This window comes from Helianthus annuus, chromosome 13 (genome assembly GCF_002127325.2).
Source record: "Helianthus annuus cultivar XRQ/B chromosome 13, HanXRQr2.0-SUNRISE, whole genome shotgun sequence".
Taxonomy (NCBI): Eukaryota; Viridiplantae; Streptophyta; class Magnoliopsida; order Asterales; family Asteraceae; genus Helianthus; species Helianthus annuus.
Genome location: NC_035445.2, coordinates 53,020,659 through 53,048,307, shown reverse-complemented (window position 1 = coordinate 53,048,307; position 27,649 = coordinate 53,020,659). Strand labels below are relative to the sequence as shown.

Here is a 27,649-nt window from a genome sequence, read left to right as displayed (position 1 = left end):
ATATATTTTTGTAATTGATATAATTTCAAATTTAAATTCATACCTAAATTATATCCAAACTAATTTGATATAATTTCAAAATTTAATTCTTCTCTAATAAAAAGTTGTTATTAAATTCAAAAATATGTTCAGATTATATAAGAAAACGTATTACTTAAGAAAATCAATTTAAAAAATTCAATAAATACGTATACTTTTTTCACTTCATCTTATATCATTTATTCAAATCAATGTAATACACGTATCAAAGAAAAAAATTTCCTTCCATTGTATGTTTTGCGATGACAATAAATAAAACTCAAGAACATAGTTTGTACGTAACTTTTTTCATAGTCAAAAGTAGAGATACAATTAAATTGTTAATTGCTAATAAAAATAGTAATCCTTTGAGTAGAACACCTAAAGTAGTCTACAAAGAAGTTTCTAGATATTTTAATTTGTATTTATTCAATAGATTTATAAATTGTGAATGAACATTGATTTGTAATTTTTTATTATTACATATAATTTAATATGTAGTTATTAATAATAAATATTTTTTGTTGCATCATTTTTGATACACAATCCATGTATTACACGTGTCTATAATCTAATTACTTAACTAACAAACATATTTTAAAATGTCAAAACAAGAAAATTCACTTCATTTGACTATTTAAATTATTGGATTAGGATCAAATACAAAGGCTCTTAAAAATAAGAAGTGTACAAAGGTTTCTAAACAAAACCCACTACAAAAAAAAAAAAAAAAAAAAAACCTAAACACCCACCACCACCCAAAAACCTAAACCCCCCACCCCCCAAAAAAAATTTTTGCCTTCTATCTAAGGGTGTTCTTTGGGTATTTTTTTCGGGTTTCGAGCTTTTTAAGTCGGAGTTGTTTGGGTTTTTGGTCGGGAAAACTGACCCAATAACCGACCCATTTAAAGTTCAGGTTCATTGTACTTGGGTTATTCAGGTTCGGGTTGGATTGTTCGGCGTTCGGGTTTAAATGTAAAATGAAAAAAAAAGTTTTTTTTTTCAAAATATCATCAAAATTCATATTGCTACCATAATTTTAACATCAAAATTCAAACATTATTCGATAATATGGTGTTCAAAAGTCTCAAAAATTAATGTTCCAAATACCAGAGACTCCAAACCAAAACACATCTATAAAAAAAGACAATATATGTTCTGTGTTTTTTCGGGTTTCAGGTTTTTTGGTTCAAGTTGTTCGGGATTTTTGTAGGAAAAAAGTGACCCCATAATCGACTCATATAAGGTTTAGGTTGGTCCGGTATTCTCTTATTCGGGTGTAAGAGGCTTCCGATTCGGGTAAAAACGGACAACCCTACCCACAATGTGCAGATGTTAGTGGCTAGTATGAGTATATTACGAGTAGTTAGCTTGTCGTTAAAATAGATAAAAATTTCCGAGTTCTAGCATATGCTTATAAGACCATGCATAGTCGTTGGGGGTGAATAATGCCCCACCCTTGGGCGTTGTGCGTCATGTGGCAGCCCAGTTAGCAATGGGGCGTTTTTCTAAAATGGGTGTAGGGGGGAAGTGGGCATTGTGTTAATAGTGGTGTAAAGAACTAAAAAAAATAAAAAAGCGTGAAAAAAATTGATTGGCCAAAGGAAAAGAAGATAACTCTCATTGGTCAACTCATTTCTTCTCCGGCGTGAAATAAAACGCCTCAACTCATTTTTTGCAAAAAAACGCCCAAACACGCCGGCGGGGGTGGGGGCGGTGGCGTTTTTGGGCGTGTTTGGGGGAGAAGACGCCCACTACAGGTGGTCTAAGAATCATAAAACATGAAACTTTTGTGTCGAACGGTGGTGAATAACATGTTTTTATGTATCATCATTACACTTGTAAAACAGTAACAACATGACAAGATACAACTCATAAAAACGATAAAAGTAAAAAAGTTGGACAAAAATACCCTCACTATGTCTTATAAAAAGGGGCTTAGATGTGTTTTATGTGAACATCACATCAAACAAAAATCTACACAAAACACCCCAAAATTCTCACATCTCCAAGTAGAAGTACCCCAAAGTCCAAGATTAGGGTTTGTTCGAACAAGTTGATTGACCCCAAATCAGATTCCTATTTTCACAAATCTGACTCGATTCTCCCAAATTGCAAGGTAAATATTACACTTTATATTATTACCTATTTCTTTTTTCCAATTTTTTAATTAAAATTGATTGATTTCATTTACAAAATTTCATTTTTTGTAACAAAAAGAAACAAGTCTTTAAACATTCTGGCATTGGTCTTCCCCTATTTCTTGCGGCCTCAAACACCCTAAACCTATTTCATATTCTTTAATCCCACATGATTTATGCACAAAATGCATCAATTAAACCCTAAAGTTTTAATTTTTATTAATCTTTTTGTCATACCCACTTCATATTTTCATTGATTGTTGACTGTTGTTTGTAGGAAACACAAGAAAATTAAAAGGGGTTTCTTGAAAAACTTGTACTTAAGGTAAAATCAGGAACCCACTTAGTGTAATAGTGTATCATCATGTTTTGTTGGTTGAAAGGGTTCAAGATTCGATTTTGATCACAGTTTAGTTGATGTTTTGATCTGAAATTGTATAGGTTTGTGTTGTGTTGTAAAAAACAAGAAAAAGATTGAATCTTGATGCAAAAATATGGCCTATGATTCTGAGTTGGGAAATTGGTCTGATGTGAATGAAATCAAGATTCCTGAATTGTATGTAAAGTATGGTGATTTGGATGGTTGTGCTGACGTTAATGAATTAAGGGCATTGTTTGATCAAGTTTTAGCATTTTTCTTGAAAGAAGTGTGTATGAATAAAAAGGTTTTTCGGCCTTTTCCACCTAAGCTTGGTGATGGGCAAGAGGCTGATTTGTTCAAACTGTTCTTGACGATTAGGCGAATAGGGAGTTATGAGTTGGTTTCGGAAAATAGTTTGTGGGAATTTGTCGCGAGGGAATGCGGGTTAAAAGTTGGGCTTGTGGCGTCATTGAAGTTAATATATATCAAGTATTTGAAAGAGTTGGATCAGTGGTTGTTGAATGGAGGTTTTAAAGATGGAAAAATGGAGAATTTGGAGGTTAGTGTAGTTGAGAAGCTAGATCGGTTGTCACGGAAATTAGGAAGGGCTTTGATTGATGTTGAAATCATTGGGTTTGATGAGCGTAAGGAGGGTGCTTCGGGGTTCAATCAAGTTCAGGGTGATGATGACGAAAAATCTAGTGTTGGGGATCATAAAAGATGCGAGTTGTCTCCTAAATTCGTCAAGAAAGTGGGAGTTTCGATGGTCAATGATGAGGTCAAACGAAACGAGATAGTGCCTGATAACGTTGTCATGAAAGTGAGACTTTCAGTGAACCATGATGACGATAATGTTGTCAAGCACGGCGATCATCCTATGATCGACTATGATGACGACGACGACGACGATGTGAACAATGTTGTTTCCCATAATGTGAACACTCAGAAGCGAAAGAGGGATGAAGATTCTTTAGAATTGTCAGAAATGCTAGATTGGTTAGCTAATGTTGCACGGGATCCCCATGATAACGCGTATGATACTTCTTCGCAAAGAAGTAAAAAGGGGAAGAATAACATGACTGATCATTTACGGAAGCGAGTTCTGTCATCAAGACGTGCACTGTTTGCAGAACTTAAGGTTGATTCAGGCAATGACGCATCGGGTTCGCAGGTATGACGCATTTGGCTTTACTTATTAAATGATCATTATTGTGCTCTGTTTAGGTTATAACTTTCGATGAAAGTTTGTGATTCATAAATGTAAATATATGTTCGTATCGATACCATGAGGTCATGAAGTTAATGACCATTTAATTTGTTCTGATTTTATGAATGCATGCATGTAATAATTGTGGTTTACGTCACGCGCACACATGTTATTAGTTATTACATTCGAAAAAGTTAGTATATTTGCAATAACATATGTATTGAAGATTATGAAACCTAAAGTCATAGTTTTTAAACAATAAAAAAACAACTTTATGTCACCCTGATAAAAGGAACATTATGCAGGCTGTTAAGAAACATCACCGATCTGATCGATCCAAAACACTAAAACGTAGGATCATAACGGCAACGCAATCTATTTTGTAGAAGATTATGAACCCTAAAGTCATATATGTTAGATATTGGTAACCCGGCGAGACCGTCCGTTGAATAAATTATTTTTATTATTTAACTTATAGCTTGAAGAATTCACTGTTTAAGTTTTTCAACCATGTAGAAGAAGACTCAGAAAATGCAGCCTTCAATGTACGAAGACGATAAAGTTAAGCTTCGATGCAGCAGAAGAACCACTGCAGCAGTACCATGCCCCTTGAAACGTCAACAAACCGAATCTAGTAACATCCGCACAGACCGATTTCGTGAAATCCTTGAATCACATGACCAAGACTATAACCTGGGCCCACTTTTTCAAGCCCAAGTGCCGCCATGGACAGGTGTACTCTCCGACAGTGATCCCAAGTGGCTCGGTACTCATATGTGGCCCCCACCCGACAGAAAAGGCGAGGAGGGTAGTTTCGTAATTGGGCTAGGAAGGCAAGAATCTTGTGAATGCGTGTTTCCGGGATCAGCTGAATGTGTTAGGTTTCACATAGCGGAAAACAGGCTGAAAATCAAAATAGAACTCGGCACGCTGTTCTATAAATGGAAGTTTAACCAAATGGGGGAGGAAATTTCGCTTGCGTGGGAACCCGAAGAAGAAAAACGATTCAAAAGCTTAGTCATCAGGGCACGACATGAGTTGGCGCATAGCATGAAGAGTAGGCGCGAAATTATGAACGCGTTTTGGAGAAAAGCTTCGGTTATAATTCCTGATAAGTTAAAGCAAAATGTGGTGAGTTATTACTTCAATGTGTTTGTTATCAGGCGAAGAAGTTACCAAAACCGTGTTACTCCTAGAGACATCGACAGTGATAACGACGAAGTGGAGGTGGGGTCCGTTGGTGACAGATTCGGGTATGAAAAGATTCATGGGTTGTCGCTAAAATGCTCAGAGAATTTGCAGTGCACAAACCTTGAATCTTGATCATGCATTAGTCCGTTTGTCATCTTCTTTGTGAAAATTTCTTATCATCTTTATACTAGGAATCTTAAAGTGTCATCACATTGGTTGATGTTTTCAGTTTTTTTTTTTTTTTTTTTTTTTTGTTTTATGTTGAACTACAAAGTAGATTGGTACCTTTCTAAAGGTAATTTTGGTGCATTTTCTTTGTTTGTTATGTTCAAATTATTCTTTCTTAACTGGGATTTGAGTGGGCAGTGGAAGAATCTTCCTAGATTTCTCAGAAACATCTGACAAGCTTTATGTGTTGGATTCCTTGTCAGATTTGACACAGAAACTAGGAAGATCTATGTACCTATTTTGGTGAATGATGATAGAGTGTATGTATCATGGGGGGCCTATATGACATTTGACCATAACAAGGTTTAAATGATCCCCATGTTGCCTTTGAAAGAAAATTTAATTTGAGTCATGATTATCTTTAATTTTGTTTGTATAATTCAAGCTGACATGTCCAACAAAATCAAAGTCACTTTATTTCAGTAACCTAGGGGCTGTTTGGCAACCCCTGAGTCAGTAAGTGCTGAATCAATAAGAGGCCTGACTGACTGGGTAGGAGACTTTGAACAAGAGTACGCTGATGTGGTAGTGGTTGGTGGTGAGTCGAGGAGGTGGCGCGCGAGTGGTTGGGTGAGGCTTATGAAAACAAGTGTAGGGACAAAGGGGTAAAATTTTCATTTAGCTTCATTTTGAAACTTAATAGGTAAGAGGTCTGCTGCCTAATTCTGAGGTGTCATTCTAGTGAACCAAACACACTTAATGCTAACTGATTAAAATGTAGCATTTTAATGGAATTATTAAAAGGCTACCAAAAAACCCTCTAATTTCCAGTGACCTATCTTTTAAATGTAAGGAAAGTTTTGAGCCATGGTTATATACCCTATAGGCTGCAACAGGTGGAGGGTTGCATAAAGGATGTATTCATTGCAAAGGATCATAGTGGGTTAAAGTTGAGAAATCTAAATAGGGATTGCAACGCGGAGTATCGGTAATTTTAGTCTCATATTTGATTATAGAAGAGTATCGCATACCTATTAGGTACCCGATTACTCAATACGTATCTCTTAGTTTGTCCAAATTTATCCGTTGAGACTCAAAACTACATTTGTTACTATTCCGGTTTTTATACAATTTTAGTATTCAAGGAAATTAGGAATATAAAAACTAAAAAGATGTTGGTAATCGGATTAGGTGTCACATAATACTATACACGTCTCATACCTACGAAATTTATTTATAACTAATTTCTTACTTGATCCCATATCTAAATACTTACCCACATGTCCTAAATGTTAACATTTATGGTTCGGAATTTACCTTTCAAGTTTGGGTTTGTTTATCATGCCTAAACCTAATTGAGTGGGTAAAAAAAGGCATTAGACACAAGTGATGCTACAAATTGATTTATATTTATTTATTTCATATTTTATATTAGTAGATAATCCAGACATGATTATTCATAAAATCATTGAATGTTTTATAATTAAAACAAGTCAATTTTGATACTTGTTAATAAATCAGGTTCTGGAAGTCTAATGATTGTTGTAAGTATTTGTCTTCGTATTCATTTATTTGTTCAGTTAAAGTTAAATGAACTAACATGTCATGTTCGTGTTTATTCGATTCATTTACAGGTTTAAATAAAATAAAATTTAATTTTTTTTACATGTTTATTTTATTGGTTGTTTATGGAATTGAAAGATGAAAAAGAAGAGTAATATATAACAGGACAATGATATTTTCTTTTCTAAAATGGCTCATTTTGACCCGAAACTATGTCGGTCAAAATCCATTAGATCTGAACCAATTTTCTTTAGTGGGGCCTTTCTAATTGTCACACCCCGATATTTACAGCTCAGCCCGGTGGGAAGTGTCGTGACGTAAGATTGGTATCGTCATGGTCAAACATACACAGAGTATCACAGCGAAAGTCTTGGAATATAAAATATTGTTACAAACCCAAATGTCTGAAAATATAAAAGTATTAAGTACAGACAAGCTTGAAATAATCCACAGGCGGATCATTAAAACAAAAGAAGTTTATCAGACTAATGGCTTATGCGAAGGAGTTGCAAGTTCCTCGTCTAACAGTCCCAAGTAGCTTCCAGCCTATTTACGTATTTGTACCTGTCACTTAGACATTTGAAAATACGTCAGTTTTCACTGGTAAATACAATCAACCGACACTGATGTGTGTAAAATGCAACATATAAATTACATCAAATGAGGCATAAAACTAACCCTTTTTTAGTACTAATGTTGGAAAAAAAGTGTTTTTGTCTTCTTTTTGTATTTTCAGGATTAAATGAGCTCAAATTAACAAAAGAAGCAAAAAGACAGCTAAATCTAACATAAATACAAGAAAAGGAACATAAGTGGATTGTCCGACCCCTCAACAGCATCCTCCCAAGCAAAATAGAGAAGGCAGAAGACTGAACACGCCCCGTGCTCAGCCAGCACGGGGCCGTGCCCAAGAAGCAGCATAAAAGACAAACCAGTAGAAGCTTCTATTGCCCAGCACGGGGCCGTGCCCAGTGAACACGGGGGCGTGGCGAAAGTACTACAGACGCATTAATTGTAATTGCGAATTACAATTAATGAAGAGAGAGAGTGTCAGACAGGCACGGGGCCGTGCCCAGTGGACACGGGACCGTGCCCAGCCTTCTGTTCAGCCTATAAATAGGAGTGCTTGGTTTCATTGCAACTCATCCCTTGGCACACCACCTCTCTCACACTTCATCCACCACCCACCACCATCACAACACCATCATCCATTGTCCATCATAGAGTGTGTGAGTCGTCTCGGGATCCAAGATTGATCGTAAGAGTTCTTGACAATCAAGGCCATGTTTGCCTAAGTCTCTTACATCACTTGGTGAAGACAAGTGTTTAGTATAATACTTTTTATTTTTAATCTTTTGCACTTTTTATTTGGTTTTGTATTAATGACTTCAATAACTAGTTGCTTATGTTGAAGGTGATCTTTCCTTATCGTTTGTCCGTGGTGTCTTGGCATTATTTTACTGTCTATATAAAATAAAAGATTTTTACCATTCATATCTCCACGGTCTATATGGAGGTATGTTGGCTACCTGGTCGGGGGTTAAGGGAAAGGTTTGGTAAGGGTCTTGCCCTTGTTCAGCGTTTAGAGGTCCTGCAAGGGACCTGGGTCAAATTTAGTAGGATCTCCTTCAATGCCCATAGGTATTGGATGGCGGGGATCTAAACTCTTTGACCTCCTCATAAGTTAACTACTATTAATACTATAACCTGGCTATTTAGGACTGTATCCCTACTGACTCAGACTACTTAGTCGAGGGTAACGTCACCTCCAAAAGAGGGGCCTACCATAATTTGCATTAATAACTTAATTCATTATCTTTCAATAATCCGACCCTTTAGGATTGTATCCTTGCTGACTCAAACTACTGGGTTGAGGGTAATGTCGCATTCAAAAGAGGGGTCTACTACAATAACTAAGATAATCTCTTAAACAAGTGCAAAAGTGCGAAAATAATCAAAGGTTATACTAATACACGAGTAGGATCCAAGTGATTCATCTTGTCTATCTGTTTTTATTTTTATTTTATTTTTTCAGCATTTAGTTAGTTTTTATTTTCTTAGTTTAAAAATCTTTTCTAACATTTTGATTTGGTTAGACGTCGAGGATAAACCGGTACTAAAAGCTCTTGTGTCCTTGGACGACATCGGTATCTTACCAACACTATACTACGTCCACGATGGGTGCACTTGCTCATATGTGTGTTTACTGTTAGTAAATATCGTGTTTTATAAATTTAAAACTTGGCTAAAAGTGTAAAAAGGGCTTAAAATATACATCTAAAATATATACACACTGACACGCATCAAGTTTTTGGCGCCGTTGCCGGGGACACAAGGATTTAAGAAAGTTAGGAATCAACGGCCTAATCATATTTTTATTTTTCTTTTTTATTTTTTAGGATTTTCTTAGTTTTTCAGCTTCTGCAGAGCTTAGCACGGGCCGTGCCCAGCATTGTTACTGGCAGTTTTTAGTTTTTCAAGTTACAGAAGGTTGAGCACGGGGCCGTGTCGGTGCAACACGGGGCCGTGTCCAACTCTCCAGTAACTGGGATTTGGAAAACAAACACTGTAACTCCGACCACGGGCCGTGTTCATTGAGCACGAGGCCGTGGTGAACCTTCTGACCAGCATTCTTTTCTGTTTTTATTGCAGGACTCGGAACCAGACGCCACCCCTACGTAGTGTATGAGCTCCAGTTCTAATAAGGACATAAAAGAACCTCTAGAAGAACCCGAACGCTTTCTCAGAAAAAGACTAAAAGCCAAAAACCAAGAGAAAGTTTCGGGGAATCCACTTCCAATGGCGGACCAACGTACCCTCATGGATTATCTACGACCCACCGTAGGTAATCTCGGTGCCGCTATCAACGCACCGAATGTAGAAGCCAATAACTTCGAACTTTGGCCGCATTTGATACAGATGCTTCAAAACTCCGCAACCTTTCATGGGTTTGCGGACGAGGATCCCCATCTACATATTACTAATTTCTTAGAAATATGTGATACTTTTCAGATCAATGGAGCATCAAATGACGCCATCCGCCTTCGAATGTTTCCTTTCTCACTAAAAGACCGAGCAAAAGCTTGGCTTAACGCCCTCCCATCTGGATCGGTAAACAACTGGGATGAACTAGCCCAAAAATTTCTATATAAGTATTTCCCTCCCGCTAAAACGGCTAAATTAATGACTGAAATTAATACATATTCACAAGAGGACGGGGAATCCTTATATGAAACTTGGGAAAGGTTCAAGGAGCTATTGCGAAAGTGTCCACATCACGGCCTTGCGATATGGCAACAAGTATCCACTTTCTATAATGGGTTGTTGCCACACACGAGGCAGATACTTGACTCTAGCTCCGGGGGACTTTTAGGTACTCGCCGCCCGCATGAAATATATAATCAAATTGAAGAAATTGCTCAAACCAATTTTCAGTGGCACACTCCCCGAGGCAATAAATCTATTGCTCCGGGCGCCCATAAGGTTGATGAAAGCACTTCTTTACAAGCCCAAATCGAGGCCCTTTCTTCGAAAATAAAAAAATTGGAAACGACAAAAACAGTCTCGGTTATGGCTTGTGAAGGGTGTGGTGGGCCACATGAAAATTGGAGTTGTATGAAAGAAACAGACGATCAACAAGAGTCGGTAAACTACATTGATAATAGACCTAGGCCGTCGGGTCCTCAACGGGCACCTACAACCAAGGATGGCGAAATCATCCTAACCTTGGTTGGAGAGAACCCGGCAATAGTAGTAACCAACAAAACCAACGAACAAACTTTCAACAACCAAGAAATGAGTCACAAAATTTCTCTCAACAACAAGGTGGACGAGAGAGGCTTGAAGATACTATATCTCGCCTCATCTCCGACACTGAAAAGAAAAACTCGGAAATGTTTCTACAATTAGAATCAAATTTTAGAAATCAACAAGCTAGTATTCAAAACATAGAAAAACAATTAAGTCAACTATCCCAAAATTTTTCCGAGAGACCACAAGGCGCATTACCAAGCAATACCGAAACAAACCCAAAAGTGCAAGTCCATCTCATCACATTATGAAACCGCATCGTGGGGCCTACGGAAGCGCCACCGCCGACAGAGGAGACTATACCACCGCCTCTACAAGAGAAGGATTCCCCTCCATCATTAGAGCCTACCAAGGCTCCTCGAGTTCCGTACCCCGGTAGGTTAATTCGTCAAAAGACCAATGAGCAATTCGCAAAATTCGAAAGTCTACTAAAACAATTGCATGTCAACATTCCTTTTATTGATGTCCTAACCCAAATGCCTAAATATTCTAAGTTCATGAGGGACTTCCTCACTCATAAAAGGAAAATTGAAATGTTGCAATTAGTTAACTTAGGCGAAGAATGCTCTGCCCTCGTACTCAACAAACTCCCCCAAAAGAAAATCGATCCCGGAAGCTTCACGATTCCTTGCTCGACCGGGGACTCCCCCGTTCGTAATGAACTAGTCGACCTTGGGGCTAGCATTAACCTCATGCCCTCATCAATGTTCAAAAGACTCGGCCTAGGAACAACGAGTCCCACAAAATTGAGCATACAACTTGCTGATCGATCCGTCAAATTCCCGCAAGGTGTCATCGAAAATATCCTAGTAAAGGTAAACAAATTTGTCTACCCGGCCGACTTTGTCATACTTGATATGGAAGAAGACACCGAAGTCCCCCCCATACTAGGGAGACCATTTCTCGTCACCGCACAAGCAGTGGTGGACATGAATGACGGAACACTCACCTTAAGGTACGGGGATGAGGAAGTAAAGTTCGGGGTTGGGAAGAGAATAGAGGACGATGACCCGGTCAACTACATGAAGGTTATTGATTCGAGTTTGGATGTTGCTCTCCGACGGTGCAATATGGGATGCAAAACATCCCACTCAGAAAATATATAACCTCACCTTGGGTCTAGCCAAGGACCCTTATAAACGTGGCGCACCAGGGAGGCATTCCGCAGAACTATCCTTAGTTTAGTTTAATCTTTTAGTTTTAATTTGCAGGAATAAAACACACTCATGGTGGTAAAGGATGATAAGGGAAATGAGAAACATGGCCCCATGCACAAGAACAAGGCCACACGTCAACAATTTCTCTGTTACAGTAGGTTCAGCACGGGCCGTGCCCAACCAACACGGCCCCGTGCTGAACACCCTGCAGAAAAATGCCCAGTTCAGGTAACTGGACACAGGCCGTGTTCATCAGACACGCCCCCGTGTCCAGGATTCTGTTTCTTTTCTTTAATTATCGTTACTGGCACCTGAGCACAGGGCCGTGCCCAGTCCCCACGGGGCCGTGTCCAGACTGCCAGTAACATAAATTTTTGCTTTTAACACCATGTTACACATCTAATCAACCTAAAAATTTATTTTTGGGACACATTGAGGACAATGTGTAATTTAAGTGTGGGGGGATGCTAAAACCTTGAAATTTTGCAAGTCCTAATAACAAGCCTTACACAAAACTCTATTGCAACCGCTAATCACCCCAAATTTTTTCAAAAATTTTCAATTTTTTTTACTTGTCTAAAGTTTAAGTTGGGAATTCTAAGACTAACAAGGTTATATCTTTACAAATTTACAACCAATAGCGTCGTGATAAAAAGAACTAACATAAGAAAATTATGAAACGACATGACAAACTTAGTTAAAATTCGATTATATATACTTGATCACATAGAAAAACCCATTCCCACAAAAAGTGAGTTTCGAGCCTTCATTGAGCATACAAATATACATCTTTACGCTAAATGCTTATTTTTCGTTTCTTGTGTGAATAGCCGCTTGGTTCTTACGACTCTAAAACTTGCCACGACGATTCATTCCCGGTCCTTACCAACTTAAACCCAAGTAAGTAAATGATGGAGGCATTAGGACTAACCCTTTTTCTTTCAAAACCATTATTTTTATTTTTTCTTTTCACCTACCCAAAAACTCCCCCTAGTTAACCCCTTTGAGCCTAAACCTTTCATTTCTTTACCCTAAAAACCCTTTTACCCACCAAAAAACCCTTTTTTATTTTTACCCTTTATTTTAGTAACAAGCTCGGTTTTCATGTGACTAAAAAAAAAACCAATGAAGTTAGAAACAAACAAACAAAGCTCTTAAAATAAAAGCTTGTTTGAAGAAATATTTCATTAAGAATAAAAAGTCACTAAAACAAAATGTTTTATGAAAACCGACGCTTTTTACGATTTTCGCCCTTTTCTACTAACCACTAACCCAACTACCCACCTTTAGCCCAAGCCTTTACCCAAAAAGTCCTCTTGATATTTACAAAGGTAAAAAGTTAAAAAGGAGTAGGATTGATTGCTTGACAAGCCTATGGTAGGAATAAGTTCCATGCCGCTCTCGAGTGATTCACTAAAAAAAGACACCTTCGGCCGAGTGTGAGTGATTTCTCCCGTGAAGTATGTGAACTTGTATATAAATGGAATTTTAAAAAGGCATGCCATGCCCAAATAAGTAATTTATCTTATGAAACGTTCTAAATAAATCATAACGAATAGGATTGTAAATAAATAAAAATAAAACCCAATAAAGACCTTGGATTCCCGGCACTCTATGACAAGCCAAAACCTTCTCTTCTACCCATTCCATTTGGGAGTGAAAGCCACATATTAAAGAGTTTTGCTTGAGGACAAGCAAAGATTCAAGTGTGGGGGTATTTGATGTGTGTAAAATGCAACATATAAATTACATCAAATGAGGCATAAAACTAACCCTTTTTTAGTACTAATGTTGGAAAAAGAGTTTTTTGTCTTCCTTTTGTATTTTCGGGATTAAATGAGCTCAAATTAACAAAAGAAGCAAAAAGACAGCTAAATCTAACATAAATACAAGAAAAGGAACATAAGTGGATTGTCCGACCCCTCGACAGCATCCTCCCAGGCAAAATAGAGAAGGCAGAAGACTGAACACGCCCCGTGCTCAGCCAGCACGGGGCCGTGCCCAAGAAGCAGCATAAAAGACAAACCAGTAGAAGCTTCTATTGCCCACCACGGGGTCGTGCCCAGTGAACACGGGGGCGTGGCGAAAGTACTGCAGGCGCATTAATTGTAATTGCGAATTAAAATTAATGAAGAGAGAGAGTGTCAGACAGGCACGGGGCCGTGCCCAGCGGACACGGGGCCGTGCCCAGCCTTCTGTTCAGCCTATAAATAGGAGTGCTTGGTTTCATTGCAACTCATCCCTTGGCACACCACCTCTCTCACACTTCATCCACCACCCACCACCATCACAACACCATCATCCACCACCATCATCCATTGTCCATCATAGAGTGTGTGAGTCGTCTCGGGATCCAAGATTGATCGTAAGAGTTCTTGACAATCAAGGCCATGTTTGCCTAAGTCTCTTACATCACTTGGTGAAGACAAGTGTTTAGTATAATACTTTTTATTTTTAATCTTTTGTACTTTTTATTTGGTTTTGTATTAATGACTTTAATAACTAGTTGCTTATGTTGAAGGTGATCTTTCCTTATCGTTTGTCCGTGGTGTCTTGGCATTATTTTACTGTCTATATAAATAAAAGATTTTCACCATTCATATCTTCACGGTCTATATGGAGGTATGTTGGCTACCTGGTCGGGGGTTAAGGGAACGGTTTGGTAAGGGTCTTGCCCTTGTTCAGCGTTTAGAGGTCCTGCAAGGGACCTGGGTCAAATTTAGTAGGATCTCCTTCAATGCCCATAGGTATTGGATGGCGAGGATCCAAACTCTTTGACCCCCTCATAAGTTAACTACTATTAATACTCTAACCCGGCTATTTAGGACTATATCCCTGCTGACTCAGACTACTTAGTCGAGGGTAACGTCACCTCCAAAAGAGGGGCCTACCATAATTTGCATTAATAACTTAATTCATTATCTTTCAATAATCCGACCCTTTAGGATTGTATCCTTGCTGACTCAACTACTGAGTTGAGGGTAACGTCGCCTTCAAAAGAGGGGCCTACTACAATAACTAAGATAATCTTTTAAACAAGTGCAAAAGTGCGAAAATAATCAAAGGTTATATAATACACGAGTCGGATCCAAGTGATTCATCTTGTCTATCTGTTTTTATTTTTATTTTATTTTTTCAGCATTTAGTTAGTTTTTATTTTCTTAGTTTAAAAATCTTTTCTAACATTTTGATTTGGTTAGACGTTGAGGATAATCCGATAATAAAAGCTCTTGTGTCCTTGGACGACCTCGGTATCTTACCAACACTATACTACGTCCACGATGGGTGCACTTGCCCATATGTGTGTTTAGTGTTAGTAAATATCGTGTTTTATAAATTTAAAACTTGGCTAAAAGTGTAAAAAGGGCTTAAAATATACATCTAAAATATATACACACTGACACGCATCAGACACATTTGAAAAATGTTTATACAAATTGGTTTAGGTGCACAAGGCACCTAAACACTTCAATGAACTAAAAAACATAAAAATGTGTTTTACCTAAAACGCAATAGACTAAAAACACTTCAAAATGTATTTTTCTAAAACGCGTTGGACAAAAAAAAACACATAAAAATGTGTTTTCCTAAAACGTAATAGATAAAAACACAAAAAAAAGTGTTTTTTCTAAAACGCAATGGAATAAAAACACATAAAAATGTGTTTACCTAAAACGCAATGAACTAAAAACACAATAAAATGTGTTGTTTCTAAAACCCAATAAACTAAAAATACAAAAAAATGGTGTTTTTTCATTACTTTGTAAAACGCAATGACTCAATTCAAAAACCCAAATCGTAAAAATGTAATTCGAAAATTTCTTACATAGATCGAAGCGATTTTCTTCAGATTTCTTCAACGATTGACGAAATTTGAATGTTAGAAACACTTATCAACGATCGAATCGAACGAATCTAGTGATTCGCTTCAAAATCACAGGAAAAATGAGATATTGTATGAAATTAAATTGAGTTTCTTCAAAAAAGTTAAAGAACACGTTGATTGGGTGTTTGAATCATTGATTGGTGACGAAAATCGCACTATAATGTAGTGATTTATTGAGATAGAAAGTGAAGAAAAGGTTGAAGATTGTGAGTTTTGAAAATGGTGGGTTTTAAAGTTATAGAGAGAAGAAAGAAGAAGATTTGGTAAAATTAACTAAAATACTCTTGCTCTTTATTTTAAATTTTGTCACATGTCATAATCCTATTGCTTTCTATCCTTCCTAGCCAAAATAAACTTCCTATTTGATCCTGACCCTAATATTTTAATCCTTATGTTAATCAGTTCTGTTTTAAGCATAATAGAAAACATGAAAACATACCCGTGATTGCAAACATACCAACAGAGTCTCCAGTAAGTGATGCGGCCATCGAAGTCGACATGCTTGTCAAGGTGATCTGGTTTCTGTTTAGGATGCAATCTAATGATGGTGTTGATGAAAACCAAATGGGAGTTCGGTTATGGAGAGGGAGGCCGATTTTATGTTATGAGTAATTAGGTTGGGTAACTTATGTAACCTTTTAACCTTTACATTAGTCTCCTTATGTATGCACCTAAGAGGAAACCCAATTAGTTAATAAGGGTAATACGGCCAATCAACAATTACCAACTAATTATTTAATAAGTCATTATATATTTCGATCTATATAATATAAATAATTATAATGACTACTAGATTAAATATTATATTTAATCTTACACCTTATTCTGAATGATAAAACAAATACATGCTAATCATACGAAGCTGTACATATTCTGAAGAAAAAAAAAAACATGAATTTTTATATCATAATTTTTTTTTTCAAGAGAACTTGAAATTCTTAACAAAAGCTTCTACATATCAGAAATTCTAAGACAAAGTCGGTGGAAGCTCCACTGGTTTTGTCTTCCTCCCCTCGACTTTTACAGATGTTGTAATTTTAGCCTCTTAACTTTGACACCTTCAAAGTTTCATAAAATAGCAAATTTAGTCCCTAAACTACTACTCCATATTACAAATAGTTTGCTTTTGCCACCCCAACTTTGTGGTAGTTTCTTTCTCAGCCCCAAACTTTGTTATAGTTTCCTTCTTACCCCAAAAGTTTATCAAATTTTATCTTTACCCTTTCTTAGCCCTTAAGTTTAGAAAATGCAATTTTTAACCAATTAACTTTTTATAAACTTTGTAAATGTCACTTTGAACCCCTCGAGAGTTTTTGTCTTGACGATATAAATTCGAGTTAGTCGGGCCGCGTATAATATGTTATGATTGTACGATATAAATTCGATTTACGTTACGTTTTGATCTAATCGCCATGCAACTATAGGATACATTGAGTTCAATCGGATACGTCAAAACGTGCGTTTCCATATGGTTAACACATCACATAACGTTTGAACTAATTCGTTCGATATTTGCGAGGTACCCGCGCCGCAAAGCGCGCAGGTTTTATTACTAGTATACTCTTTAAACACAAAGTCGGTGGAAACCCCACCGGCTTTGCCTCCCCTCTCCTATACTTTCACAATGTTGCAATTTTAGTCCCTTGACTACTACTCCATTTTACAAATATTTTGCTTTTGACATCTCAACTTTGTGGTAGTTTCCTTTTCAGCCCCCAACTTTGTTATAGTTTACTTCTTACCCCAGAACTTTATCAAATTTTATCTTTACCATTTCTTAGCCCTTAAGTTTACGAAATGCAATTTTGAACCACTTAACTTTTTATGAACTTTGTAAATGCCACTTTGACTCCCTCGAGACTTTTTGCCTTGACAATATAAATTCGAGTTAGTCGGGTCGCGTATAATACGTTATGATTGTAAGATATAAATTCCATTTACATTACGTTTTGATCCAATCGCAATGCAACTATAGGATACATTGAGTTCAATTGGATACGTCAAAACGTGCTTTTTCATATGATTAACACATCACATAACGTTTGGACTAATCCGTTCGATATCTGCCTATTTTGTTTAGCTATTGTTCAAAAACGTTGGCGGTGGTTAGACACTTTGGAATAAGTAAACTATTTAAAAAAAATGTGTGATTGTTTGAGAAGACATGGACCCCACCACACACCCCTCTCTATCTCCCCTTCCCTCCCTCTCCCCGATTCAGTGAAGGTTCATCGAAAACACCCTCCATTTCATTAAACGGGATCGGCAAAGTTGGTTGGCATTGGTTTACCTATTCGGTAAACATGTTTACCGATTGATTATACCGACCACACCGTGCAACCTAAAGCTAGCATTATACGGAAGTGTCACTAAAATTTATGGGGATGACGACCGGGGAATGGATATTGGACGGCGCACGCTTCAGCCTTCAAACTCGTGGGGGTGGTGGAAGTGAGTTGTTACGACCCAACAAAATAATTCATAAATATAAAAGCTTCATATTTAATAATGCAAGTGTGCCTAATTAATTTAATATTTTACAGCTATTAATAACGCATTGAATCATATCATATATACATACAAAATAAATATTAAATACGAAATAAAATTTTCGTAAGAGGTGTACGGAGTGTAGAGTTGTTATTATTATTAATTTTCATTTTATATTTATACTTAAATCAACTTCTTAAAACTTAAAAATTTTTATTTACTTTATTACCGTAAAATAAAAATAATAAGTATAGTTTTGAAATTTTTAAAAAAATACATTATAACAGAAATTACACTGGAATTACAACATATGTCTTAACTGGTTACAAACGGTGTGTTCAAATCTTACGCATAAACACACAATGATATTACAAAAGTACCCAACATATTACAACTGTGCATCTAATACCACCTGTAATTTAACGGACCTATTTACTCTCACACTCACGCTAAAATACAAGTGTCGTCGCATTGTGGTACTTGCCTACTTGGTATGCTTGATGATGAATCATGACTCAAAATCACTCACGCCCAACGACAGATGATTTATATTCAACGACGGTTTCTCCAAAAATGGTCAATTCATACACAAAGATGATGAAACAGAAACGTAAATGCAGCTCAAAAATGGTATAAACTTTCTCTAAATTCAATAAAAAATTTATTGGTGTATAAATAAATCTAGGGTGAAGTATGAATTTGAACATTGGCTAAAAGTCTTGTAAGTTTACTAAGAGTTTCACGAGCAGCTACAGTGTCTGGATGATCTTCACCACATATAGAACTTCTAATAAAGATTGATTTCCGAATCAAATCATCCCCAATATCAAATTGCCCCCCTCTAACCATCAACTTTGACCTAATTTCGAGAACCGTTGCACGCGAAAGCGCTAAATCTTGCCATAACCCCGGGTTTAACTGAGCATCGGTTTGGACCGGTCTCCAACACAGCGATTTATCCAACCATTTTTCGACAGGTGTCACGAGCGCTTCGTCGGCTGCTTCGAGTAGGTTGGTGCACAACCGTAAAAGCTCTAACGCGGCTGTGCACCGTGAGAACCGGATAAAGGTTCTTATAGCCAGCGGTAAGATTACTTCTTTCACAAGAAATGGTAATTCGGAAGCTTTGGTTTCGATTACCACTGGGTCGGTTCCGAACCCGAGTAATAAGAAACACGCGGCCCAAATGTGGTCCGAGTGGTGGATGATTGTACCCTGAGAAACAATTGTGTGCACGACCGCGTGTGCGGTCCCTGGGATGCTTCGTTTTCGAGCGTATAGTTTTACCAGCTGGTTAAACCGGATGTGACCGTCTTTAGTGCAACTCCTAGCTAAGTTGAATCGTAACAGGACCGAACACGCTTCGGTTTCGGATTTCTTGTCGTATAAAGATGAACACCCGCACGCTAACGATCGTAAAATCTTCTGCCATAGACGAGTCCGGTGATGCTTTTCTGGAATCCTTTTAGCGGCTAGAGCTAGTAATGAAACCGGGGTTGGACCCGGTGCGAACCATCCACTTGCGAGAACCATTCGAGTTGCTAAACTTCTTGGACCGTCTGCGTGATCAAATATCGAGAAACACACCTCGATAAGCTGCAAAAGAAACGTATTTCTCCGTAAAGTATGACTCTCTCGTTCTCTTCCACTCGATGGCATTCGGTTGATCGTTTCCAAAAGCCGACTCGGGGTTATCGGAAGCTCAGTGAGAACCGCTCCGACAATGGCCAAACCTAAAGTCAACCTCCCGAGTTTTTCTTCAATCGTGCGTAACGCATCTATTTCTGAGACCGAAAGCGGGCGGTCTGTTACGTTTCCTTGCATCAAAGACATAGCCTCAACACCCGATAAGTACGAAAGCCGTAACGGTTCCATATTTATCAACCGCGAGAGCCGTGTAGATATAAGAACATGAGTTTCGCAACCAAAACGAGGAAGAAGATCGATAACGTGTTTATGATCCCACCAATCTTTTTCGGACTCTAAATTATCGATTATTACCAAAAATGGAATGTTCCTCATAAGCTCTTTTCGGATACTTGCTATCGCGTTTTCTTCATGTTCTTCAACGCTTTTCGTTCTACTCTTATCCAAACCCGATTCAATTCCCACATCGACTTCTAAAAACGACCATAAATTCAAATAATTCTGTCGAATGTATCTGCTTTCACCACCGATCCACAACACCATTTTGTACCTTTGATGAAACCGATACGCGAATTCAAGAAGTAGTTCGGTCTTACCAATACCCGAGTCACCAGACACACACGCGATTCCCTTACCGTACACAACTTTAACCGCCCGTTTTCGCCTCCCGGATTTCGGTTTTGGCGAAAGATCGGTATTTTGCATCTCGATTTCCTTCTCGGATTCCTTCCAAACAACCGGTTCTTTTCCTTTTCTCCTCCGACTTCTAGCCTCCGGTTTCACCTCTCTTCTGTGTTCATCGATCGAATTGCTTCTACCCCAGTTATGAATCAAATTTTTCCTTCTCGGTCTCGCTTTAAGCTCGAAATAATCGTGTTCTCGGTCCCCGATCACATCACCGAAAAGCATAAACTCGAGCTCGGAAAGTTCCTTTTTTCTCCCGATAAAGTTCTCATTCCTCGGATACGGAAACTCCTCGTTTTCAACTTTTTCCCGCCACTTAGTTAATCTTTCGACAACGCTTCTCCGGCCTAACCTCAATGCCAAAAGTGTCACGGCCCGAAGAATACAATCCCGCCATTTCCCATCATGGGCCTCGAGTTTCCATTCATCAACACGGGTCAACCCGTTGACCGCTTCTTTCCATTCGGTTTCTAACCCACCGTAAAGAAGCCAAAGCTCGCCACCGTGTCGTTCCCATATCTCCCCTCGTCTCTCGACTATATCCCTAACGAGACAATCATCCGGGCCCACATCGAAATAAATTGGGACCAAATTCTTTTTACTTGCGAAGAATCTTAGCTCTTCGATCGTATACGGGTTCTTAAACGATTTTCTTGTTAATATAACAACCCCGAATGTAGACGCATCCATTGCTTTTTCTACGATGTTATGTTTTCTCGAGTTTCGACATTTTGCTCTATCGGTAACAAAGCAACTTAATCCTTGCACTTCTAAATCGGCTCGAAGCCAGTTTACAAACCTTGATAGTAACGGTTTTCTCCCGTGAAATCCTATGTACACGTCGAAGCTTCTTAATCTTGTTGGACAGTAGGAGGTCGAGGGTGGTGTAAATGACAATATTGGGCTTCTATGGACTTTCTTTGACTTCTCTCGGGGGTCAAACGCTTCGTTTTCGTGGCACGTGGGGTATATTAACGGATTACTCGTGGGAATGCCGGTTGAGGCGGGTTTCTGCTCAATGTTTTGGAGATCACTTGACGTACTCGCTGCCTGAACCAGGGCATCTTTAAAGATTCGAAATTATACATTAGAAACAGCTAAAATTATTTAAAAGAATGTTTAATTTTTTGAATATTTACCATCAGCTGGCAACCAAGATGTTGATGACCTTGGAGAGAAGAATGGTGATTGATTTGCGGAGAAGAACACCGACGATGAAGACGATAAGGTCCTTAGGTTCGATCCGATTCTTGCGCTTTCGTCGCGTAAATCCATGTTTATATGATCAATATTTCTTAGAACATATTTTACTTTTAGTCATCTGCAAATGAACATGAATGTTTCAAAACTTCTGGTCTAAAATACATCATTAGAGCAGCAATAACATTTAATTTCTGGGATAAAAATGCAGGAAATTTAAACAGAAAACAATGATTTCCAGAGCAGATTCATATAAAAAAAAAATCAAATATTTCAAAATATTCAAACACAGTTCAAGATCTTGGGGCAATACAGATCTAAAGACTTATATAGTTATATACAAACATAAAGAATCTTCTAATTAATACTTTATAAAATAATATTAACATTTCAGATCTGAAGAAAAAAGGGAAAAAAAAAAAAGAAAACACTTACTTGCTGGATATCCATGTAACTCATCAAATCACCCACAAAGATTCAATCTTTTCACAATCAAAGCAGACCCCACTTGCTCAAATAATCAATAAATCAAGAAACCCCAAATCTCCAATCTTGTTAATCTGCCCTAGTCAACAAGAAAGTCAACAGACACAAATAGAAATATATCTATATATATGTCTGAATCTATAACCTGAATATATGCAAGAAGATACAAAGATGAAAGAAGACTAATCTCTAAAGTAATGAAAGTGAACTAAAAGGCAGACTTTTGCCATTTTGGATAAAGATTTAAGAAAATTGACAGAAACCCTTATTTTATGGAGGAAAAAGGGGAAAGATTTGAGAAAAGATTGAAAGAAAGAAAGAAAATCTTTTTAAGGGTTTTGGTTCATACAGAGGAATCAACTGAAGTAATCAACTAAACCCTTGTATGTTACACTGTGTGGACCTATATATATGTGTATGTATATGTCTGGGAAATTGAGAAAAAAATGAGCTGACAAAAAAAGAGAGGAAAAGAAAGCAGAGGGATATGTATAGGACCAACAAGAAGACGGATCTGACGAGGTTGTGTTTGTTAGTGTCAAAGGTTCAAACTTTTTCAACTTAAGTTGTTGTAGTTGAAACCTGTTATCTTGGAATTTTACTATAATATTATTCCAGAATAAATCTTACATTTGTTATCACTTTAAATGGCCCTAATCAAAATATATACCATAAGAATCGTACCCGGTAAATCTCAAAAGTTAGCAAAGTTATTGGTAACGTCTGATAAGACTTAAGAGTGAAATACAGACCAGACAGACCTTATCTTTATCTTGAGAAATAAAGAGACTTTTCAAGAAACCTGAGATATATGAAAGGTGTGAAATTTTAATATGTGAAATATTGTGGTTGATTTTTTGTTTTTAGAAGTTAACGTAATTAGCAAGTGTGTTAGATTAATGCATAAATGGTTTTGGACTTTTGGGGTCTTTAAGGGAATTTATTTATTTATTTTTTTGTGTAGATTTTTATAAAATAATAATTAAGAATGTGTCTCCCAAATATGCAACTCTTTTTGGAGTTTTGCATGAAGATCTATATGAAAAATTGGACAATGGTATGTGTTGTTTTTGGTGTTTGGTGGGAAATGAATGAGAATTAAAGAATTTTTGGCCATTTAGCATGGAACGAGTTATGGGCATTCTTGAAAAGGTTGCCATCACATCTATAGCTTATAATTGTACGTGTCGATTACAATTGACTAATAATTATTTGAAAAGAAAAAGAAATGATTTTATTTTCTAAAGTCAAGAAAATTGGTGGACTGCTATTGTACACATCTTTTCTTTCCTTTATAATCATTTTGTTTGCGACCAATAAGTACTGTATTTGTTTCTCACAAGTGTGGTTTTTTCCATATTTATTAGGATTTCTTCTGAATTAGTGTATAAGGCATTATGCCTAATGAAGTTGGATATCATCGGGTGGTTCTGTTGGTGGCACGATAATACTATAGTGATCCGTCAGTGATTTAAATTTGTCGTTAAAAAAATCAACCTAGAGCAGTTTTGCTCTTTACGAGACCCAAACCCATTACCTCCTCCCTTTGGTTAATTTTCTTAGTTAACTATATCAGTTTTGGATTTTAATAATTTCAACTATTTGTCATTAGCCGCCAATGGTCTAAACTTAAAAAATAATCACTGCAGTCCCAACTATTAACATATTTGGCCTCCATTGGACCCTGACTAACAGAACCCTAACGCCGTAACTCTCCGGTCACCCAAAAAAAAAAAAAACGTTTTTGACCGGAAAACCCATTTTTGACTGGAAAACTCAACATTTTCGTCTCAAACCTCTTTGTAACTTTATTACGGACCTTTAGGTCCTGGGTTCGATTCCCACAATGGGGTTTTTCCCATATTTATTGGGTTTCCTCCTAAATTGGTGTATATGCATTATGGCTAGTGGAGATGGATATGATCGGGTGGTTCCGTTGGTGGCACGATGATACTCCAGTGGTTCGTCAGTGATCCAAATTTTCCGTTCAAAAAAATCATTTTGTGTTGGTGCATTATATCAGTTTTGGATTTTAATAATTTCAACTATTTGTCATTAGCCGCCAATGGTCTAAACTTAAAAAATAATCACTGCAATCCCAACTATTAACATATTTGGCCTCCATTGGACTCTGACTAACAGAACCCTAACGCCGTAACTCTCCGGTCACCCAAAAAAAAAAACGTTTTTGACCGGAAAACCCATTTTTGACTGGAAAACTCAACATTTTCGTCTCAAACCTCTTTGTAACTTTATTACGGACCTTTAGGTCCTGGGTTCGATTCCCACAAGGGGGTTTTTCCCATATTTATTGGGTTTCCTCCTAAATTGGTGTATATGCATTATGGCTAGTGGAGATGGATATGATCGGGTGGTTCCGTTGGTGGCACGATGATACTCTAGTGGTTCGTCAGTGATCCAAATTTTCCGTTCAAAAAAATCATTTTGTGTTGGTGCATTATTAATATATTATGAGATACAAGTTATTTGATTGTAAAATATAAAAATATAAACATATAATATAAATATTAAACACAATTATTTGTAAGTTTACATTCTTCAATAATCATCTAGAATCAAAACAAACAAAGAAAATCAAGCAAGAAACATTAGACAGAAGTCCAAAGGTGGATGAATAGTCGACAACAAATCGTGACCAAGCAAACAGATGAACTACAAGCGATTGATGTGATTGTACCATATTTGGGCAAATAAAATAAGTTGAATACTGAGTTAACATGTGCATACACACCTTTGTGTACGTAGGGCGTGTGAGTTTAAAGATAACTATATCCGCGTTTAAAATAACTTTAAGATCCCTTAAATACTACTACAGTCTAAAGCCCATAAACGCATAATTTGTAAAACTAAACCAAATTAAGTATTACAAAGTCATTTAAGGTTGATAAAATAGTTGTTTAATGAAAACATATGTTAAAGATAAACAAAATATGCAGATGTGAAAATGATCACTAAAACAAGTTTATAACATCAAAAAGAGGTTTATAAAAACGGGTGCATTGATAATTAAATAGGTTCAAATTTTCATAAAACTTGTTGAAGTTTAGAACAATTGTATATATATAGTGAAGGGGTATGGTCCCAAAACGACCATTACCCGTATCAAACAAACCCCTACCAGCAGGCAAACCGCACCCATGCGGTCACATCCTTCGAACCCATTCGGTTCGAAGATGAATAGCTTGACCCAAGTACGAAAGGAGGTGAGCATATCGATGCGGCTGGCACCGCATCATATGGCCATTTTCGTCACGACAAGGGAAGCGAGCAAATAGTCTCCACATACGATGATGCGGCCAACACCGCATCTCGCGTATTTCTTGATCACAAGTAGGAGACGCGGTAACTTCAGACGTTACCGCATGCAGCGATGCGGCTCGCACCGCACCCTGCATATCCAACAAGTGGACTGACACGCCAGGCAAGTGGCTGACACCACGAGGCAAGTGGCGCCGGCGACAGTCCCCTGTCAGAGCTATTAAAGCAATGGGCTGACGTGGCGTAACCCCCACGGCCGGCGAGACTGACACACCTGCAACGGTGCAGCTCGTCGTCAGCCCATCCATCAATCTCCTCCTTCACTCCTCGGCTATAAATACCGACCCCAAACCAGGTTTGAGGTATCATCTCTTCACAACTCTAACTACTACTATAATCTTGCTTTGCTTCCCAAGCAAACTACTGATTCTCACGCCGGAGAGTGGTAACAAGGAGCACCCCCCACCCCATCCTCCTTGTTACGAGTCACGGCTTGTTTCCTTGTGCAGGAGATCATCCACCGGTGACCCAGCCAGCGATCTCCGAGAGGAAGGGATTAACCCTTCTTGACGAGACCAGTGTGTTAACCCTGCCCGGTTAACCATTGTTTCATCATTGGCGCCCACCGCTACTCTTAGCACTTTTTAATCCATCCCTCTCCCTCTCAAGATCATGACTGATAACCAAAACACCAATGCGGATAACCCAAATCCCCCGGTCCCAACAGGGGTCCACCCTTCGACCCCCCAACCCGGAAACATTGGCACGTCCACCCAAAGGATCCCATCCTTTGCGTTCGGACACGACTTATCACAGGCCCCAACTGTGCTTCCACCAGGCGTAGACTTACACTCCTGGTACCAACAGCAGACTGACATGCTGGTAACGGCTTACAACCGCGCTTGTACGGAAGCAAACGTACAAGCTGGGCCTACTCCAATACAACACACACCTGCCAACCGTATACTCCAATACGATGGCAGGTTACACTCACGTCCGGCTTCCAGAAGCCGACATGACGACCGTGGATCATCTTACTGTTCGGTCCATACACTCAATGAGGATACTTCCTCATATGAGTCCCGCTCCAGAGGGCCAGTGCATACCCGCCTGGGCCCCTATGGGGAAGATAGGAGGCGGTCAGCCTCCAGGCGCGGCCCAGGCATCCAGAGCCGACTGGGCCCGCAACCTTACACGGAAGGGTACGGTCATACCGACCCTAACGATCAAACCTACCGCGGGGAGTCTCACGACACCAACAGCAGACCAGGGGGACGCAACTATGTTCCTCCCAGTCACCCCCGCACTACATACCTCAGGGCGGCAAAGCGCCCTGTGCACGAACCATACAGGCCAAGGGCCGCGGCCGAAAATTCAAAATTCGTCCCGCACATCGCCAACGCCGATATCACAACGACAAAATTCCCAGTCAACATTGGGAAATACAGTGGCTCGACCGACCCGGACGACCACATGAACATCTTCACAGGCGCAGGCGTCAATGGCAGGTGGGATGAACCCACCTGGTGCAATTTTTTCCCCCAGACCCTTATCGGTCTGGCGAGGGCATGGTTTGATTCTTTGCCAGTGGGATCACTGGATTCTTTCGAGGACTTGCGCGCCAAGTTCCTCGCCCATTTCAGCCAGCAGCGACGCCACGAACGCGATTCGCTGGACGTCATGAACATCTGGCGACGAGATGACGAATCGCTCGAGGCATTCGTCATCCGTTACAATAAAGAATGCCTAGAGATAGGCGACGTGGCGGACCAAATGGCGCGAAACCATTTTATTCGGGCCGTCAAAGACAGAGAGATGGTCATGACCATCTCTGGCAAGGAGGGTCTGCCTAAAAAATGGGAGGATGTCATGACCGCAGTCAAGACATATGCCCAGACACAGCGGTCGCTCGAACCGCACGTCAAAAAGGCAAAACCCCAAGCCGAAACATCCCATCAAGGGTCCAAACGTAACAACAAACGAAACCGGGATGCGGGCAATCGGGATATTACTAAACCGTATTTCCCGCAACCCAACACGTTTGACCCACAATGCTACAACCCGGCCCGAGACACTCGGGCACCAAGAAAAGAATCTCGGGACCGCAAATGGACCGAGATCAACCAGTCGCCAAGAGAGGTCCTCCTCGCGGACCCACAATTCTTGCGACCGGCCCAACCAATGAAGTCCAAGAAAAGTCAGGACCTCGCACTATACTGTGAGTACCACAAGGACTCGGGCCACACCACCAACAACTGCATCAGTCTCCGGCTGGAGATTGAGCGGGCGTTGAAAGAGGGGAAACTGCAACACCTTTTACCAGGTGGACAAAAGCCCACCAAGCATATCACCCCTCACAAC

General features: G+C 38.8%; 2 protein-coding genes and 1 non-coding gene across 5 annotated transcripts; 1 reads left to right on the top strand and 2 right to left on the bottom strand.

Moving 5' to 3' along the window:
• The first annotated feature begins 1,981 nt into the window (after nucleotides 1–1,981).
• On the top strand, nucleotides 1,982–5,227 carry LOC110897878 (AT-rich interactive domain-containing protein 2). Of its 2 annotated transcripts, XM_022144608.2 has the most exons (4): nucleotides 1,982–2,137; nucleotides 2,437–2,484; nucleotides 2,601–3,691; nucleotides 4,244–5,227. In XM_022144608.2, exons 3-4 carry the CDS (start codon nucleotides 2,654–2,656, stop codon nucleotides 5,048–5,050), a joined length of 1,845 nt encoding a protein of 614 aa, XP_022000300.1. In that variant the 5' UTR covers nucleotides 1,982–2,137; nucleotides 2,437–2,484; nucleotides 2,601–2,653; the 3' UTR covers nucleotides 5,051–5,227. The 2 variants fall into 2 exon arrangements, with proteins under 2 accessions (XP_022000300.1, XP_022000301.1); XM_022144609.2 differs by lacking the exon at nucleotides 2,437–2,484.
• A 4,599-nt stretch (nucleotides 5,228–9,826) lies between these two features.
• LOC118486103 lies at nucleotides 9,827–9,933 on the bottom strand. Its single transcript, XR_004877959.1, has one exon. It is a non-coding gene; the product is annotated as a small nucleolar RNA R71 (small nucleolar RNA).
• An 8,657-nt stretch (nucleotides 9,934–18,590) lies between these two features.
• LOC110897879 lies at nucleotides 18,591–22,649 on the bottom strand. Of its 2 annotated transcripts, XM_022144610.2 has the most exons (3): nucleotides 21,959–22,649; nucleotides 21,463–21,644; nucleotides 18,591–21,387 (listed from the first exon to the last, which is right to left on the bottom strand). In XM_022144610.2, the coding sequence occupies exons 2-3, from the start codon at nucleotides 21,596–21,598 to the stop codon at nucleotides 18,674–18,676; spliced, it is 2,850 nt and encodes a 949-aa protein (XP_022000302.1). In that variant the 5' UTR covers nucleotides 21,599–21,644; nucleotides 21,959–22,649; the 3' UTR covers nucleotides 18,591–18,673. The 2 variants fall into 2 exon arrangements, with proteins under 2 accessions (XP_022000302.1, XP_022000303.1); XM_022144611.2 differs by lacking the exon at nucleotides 21,959–22,649 and having other exon boundaries at nucleotides 18,591–21,373; nucleotides 21,463–21,603.
• Between the last annotated feature and the right edge of the window lie 5,000 nt (nucleotides 22,650–27,649).

Coding starts and splice junctions, on each gene's coding strand:
- LOC110897879 (XM_022144610.2), bottom strand. CDS start 21,598: ATGGATTTACGCGACGAAAGCGCAAGAATCGGATCGAACCTAAGGACC. Junction 21,388..21,462: donor ATCTTGGTTGCCAGCTGATG/GTAAATATTCAA, acceptor GAATCTTTAAAG/ATGCCCTGGTTCAGGCAGCG.
- LOC110897878 (XM_022144609.2), top strand. CDS start 2,654: ATGGCCTATGATTCTGAGTTGGGAAATTGGTCTGATGTGAATGAAATC. Junction 3,692..4,243: donor ATGACGCATCGGGTTCGCAG/GTATGACGCATT, acceptor TCAACCATGTAG/AAGAAGACTCAGAAAATGCA.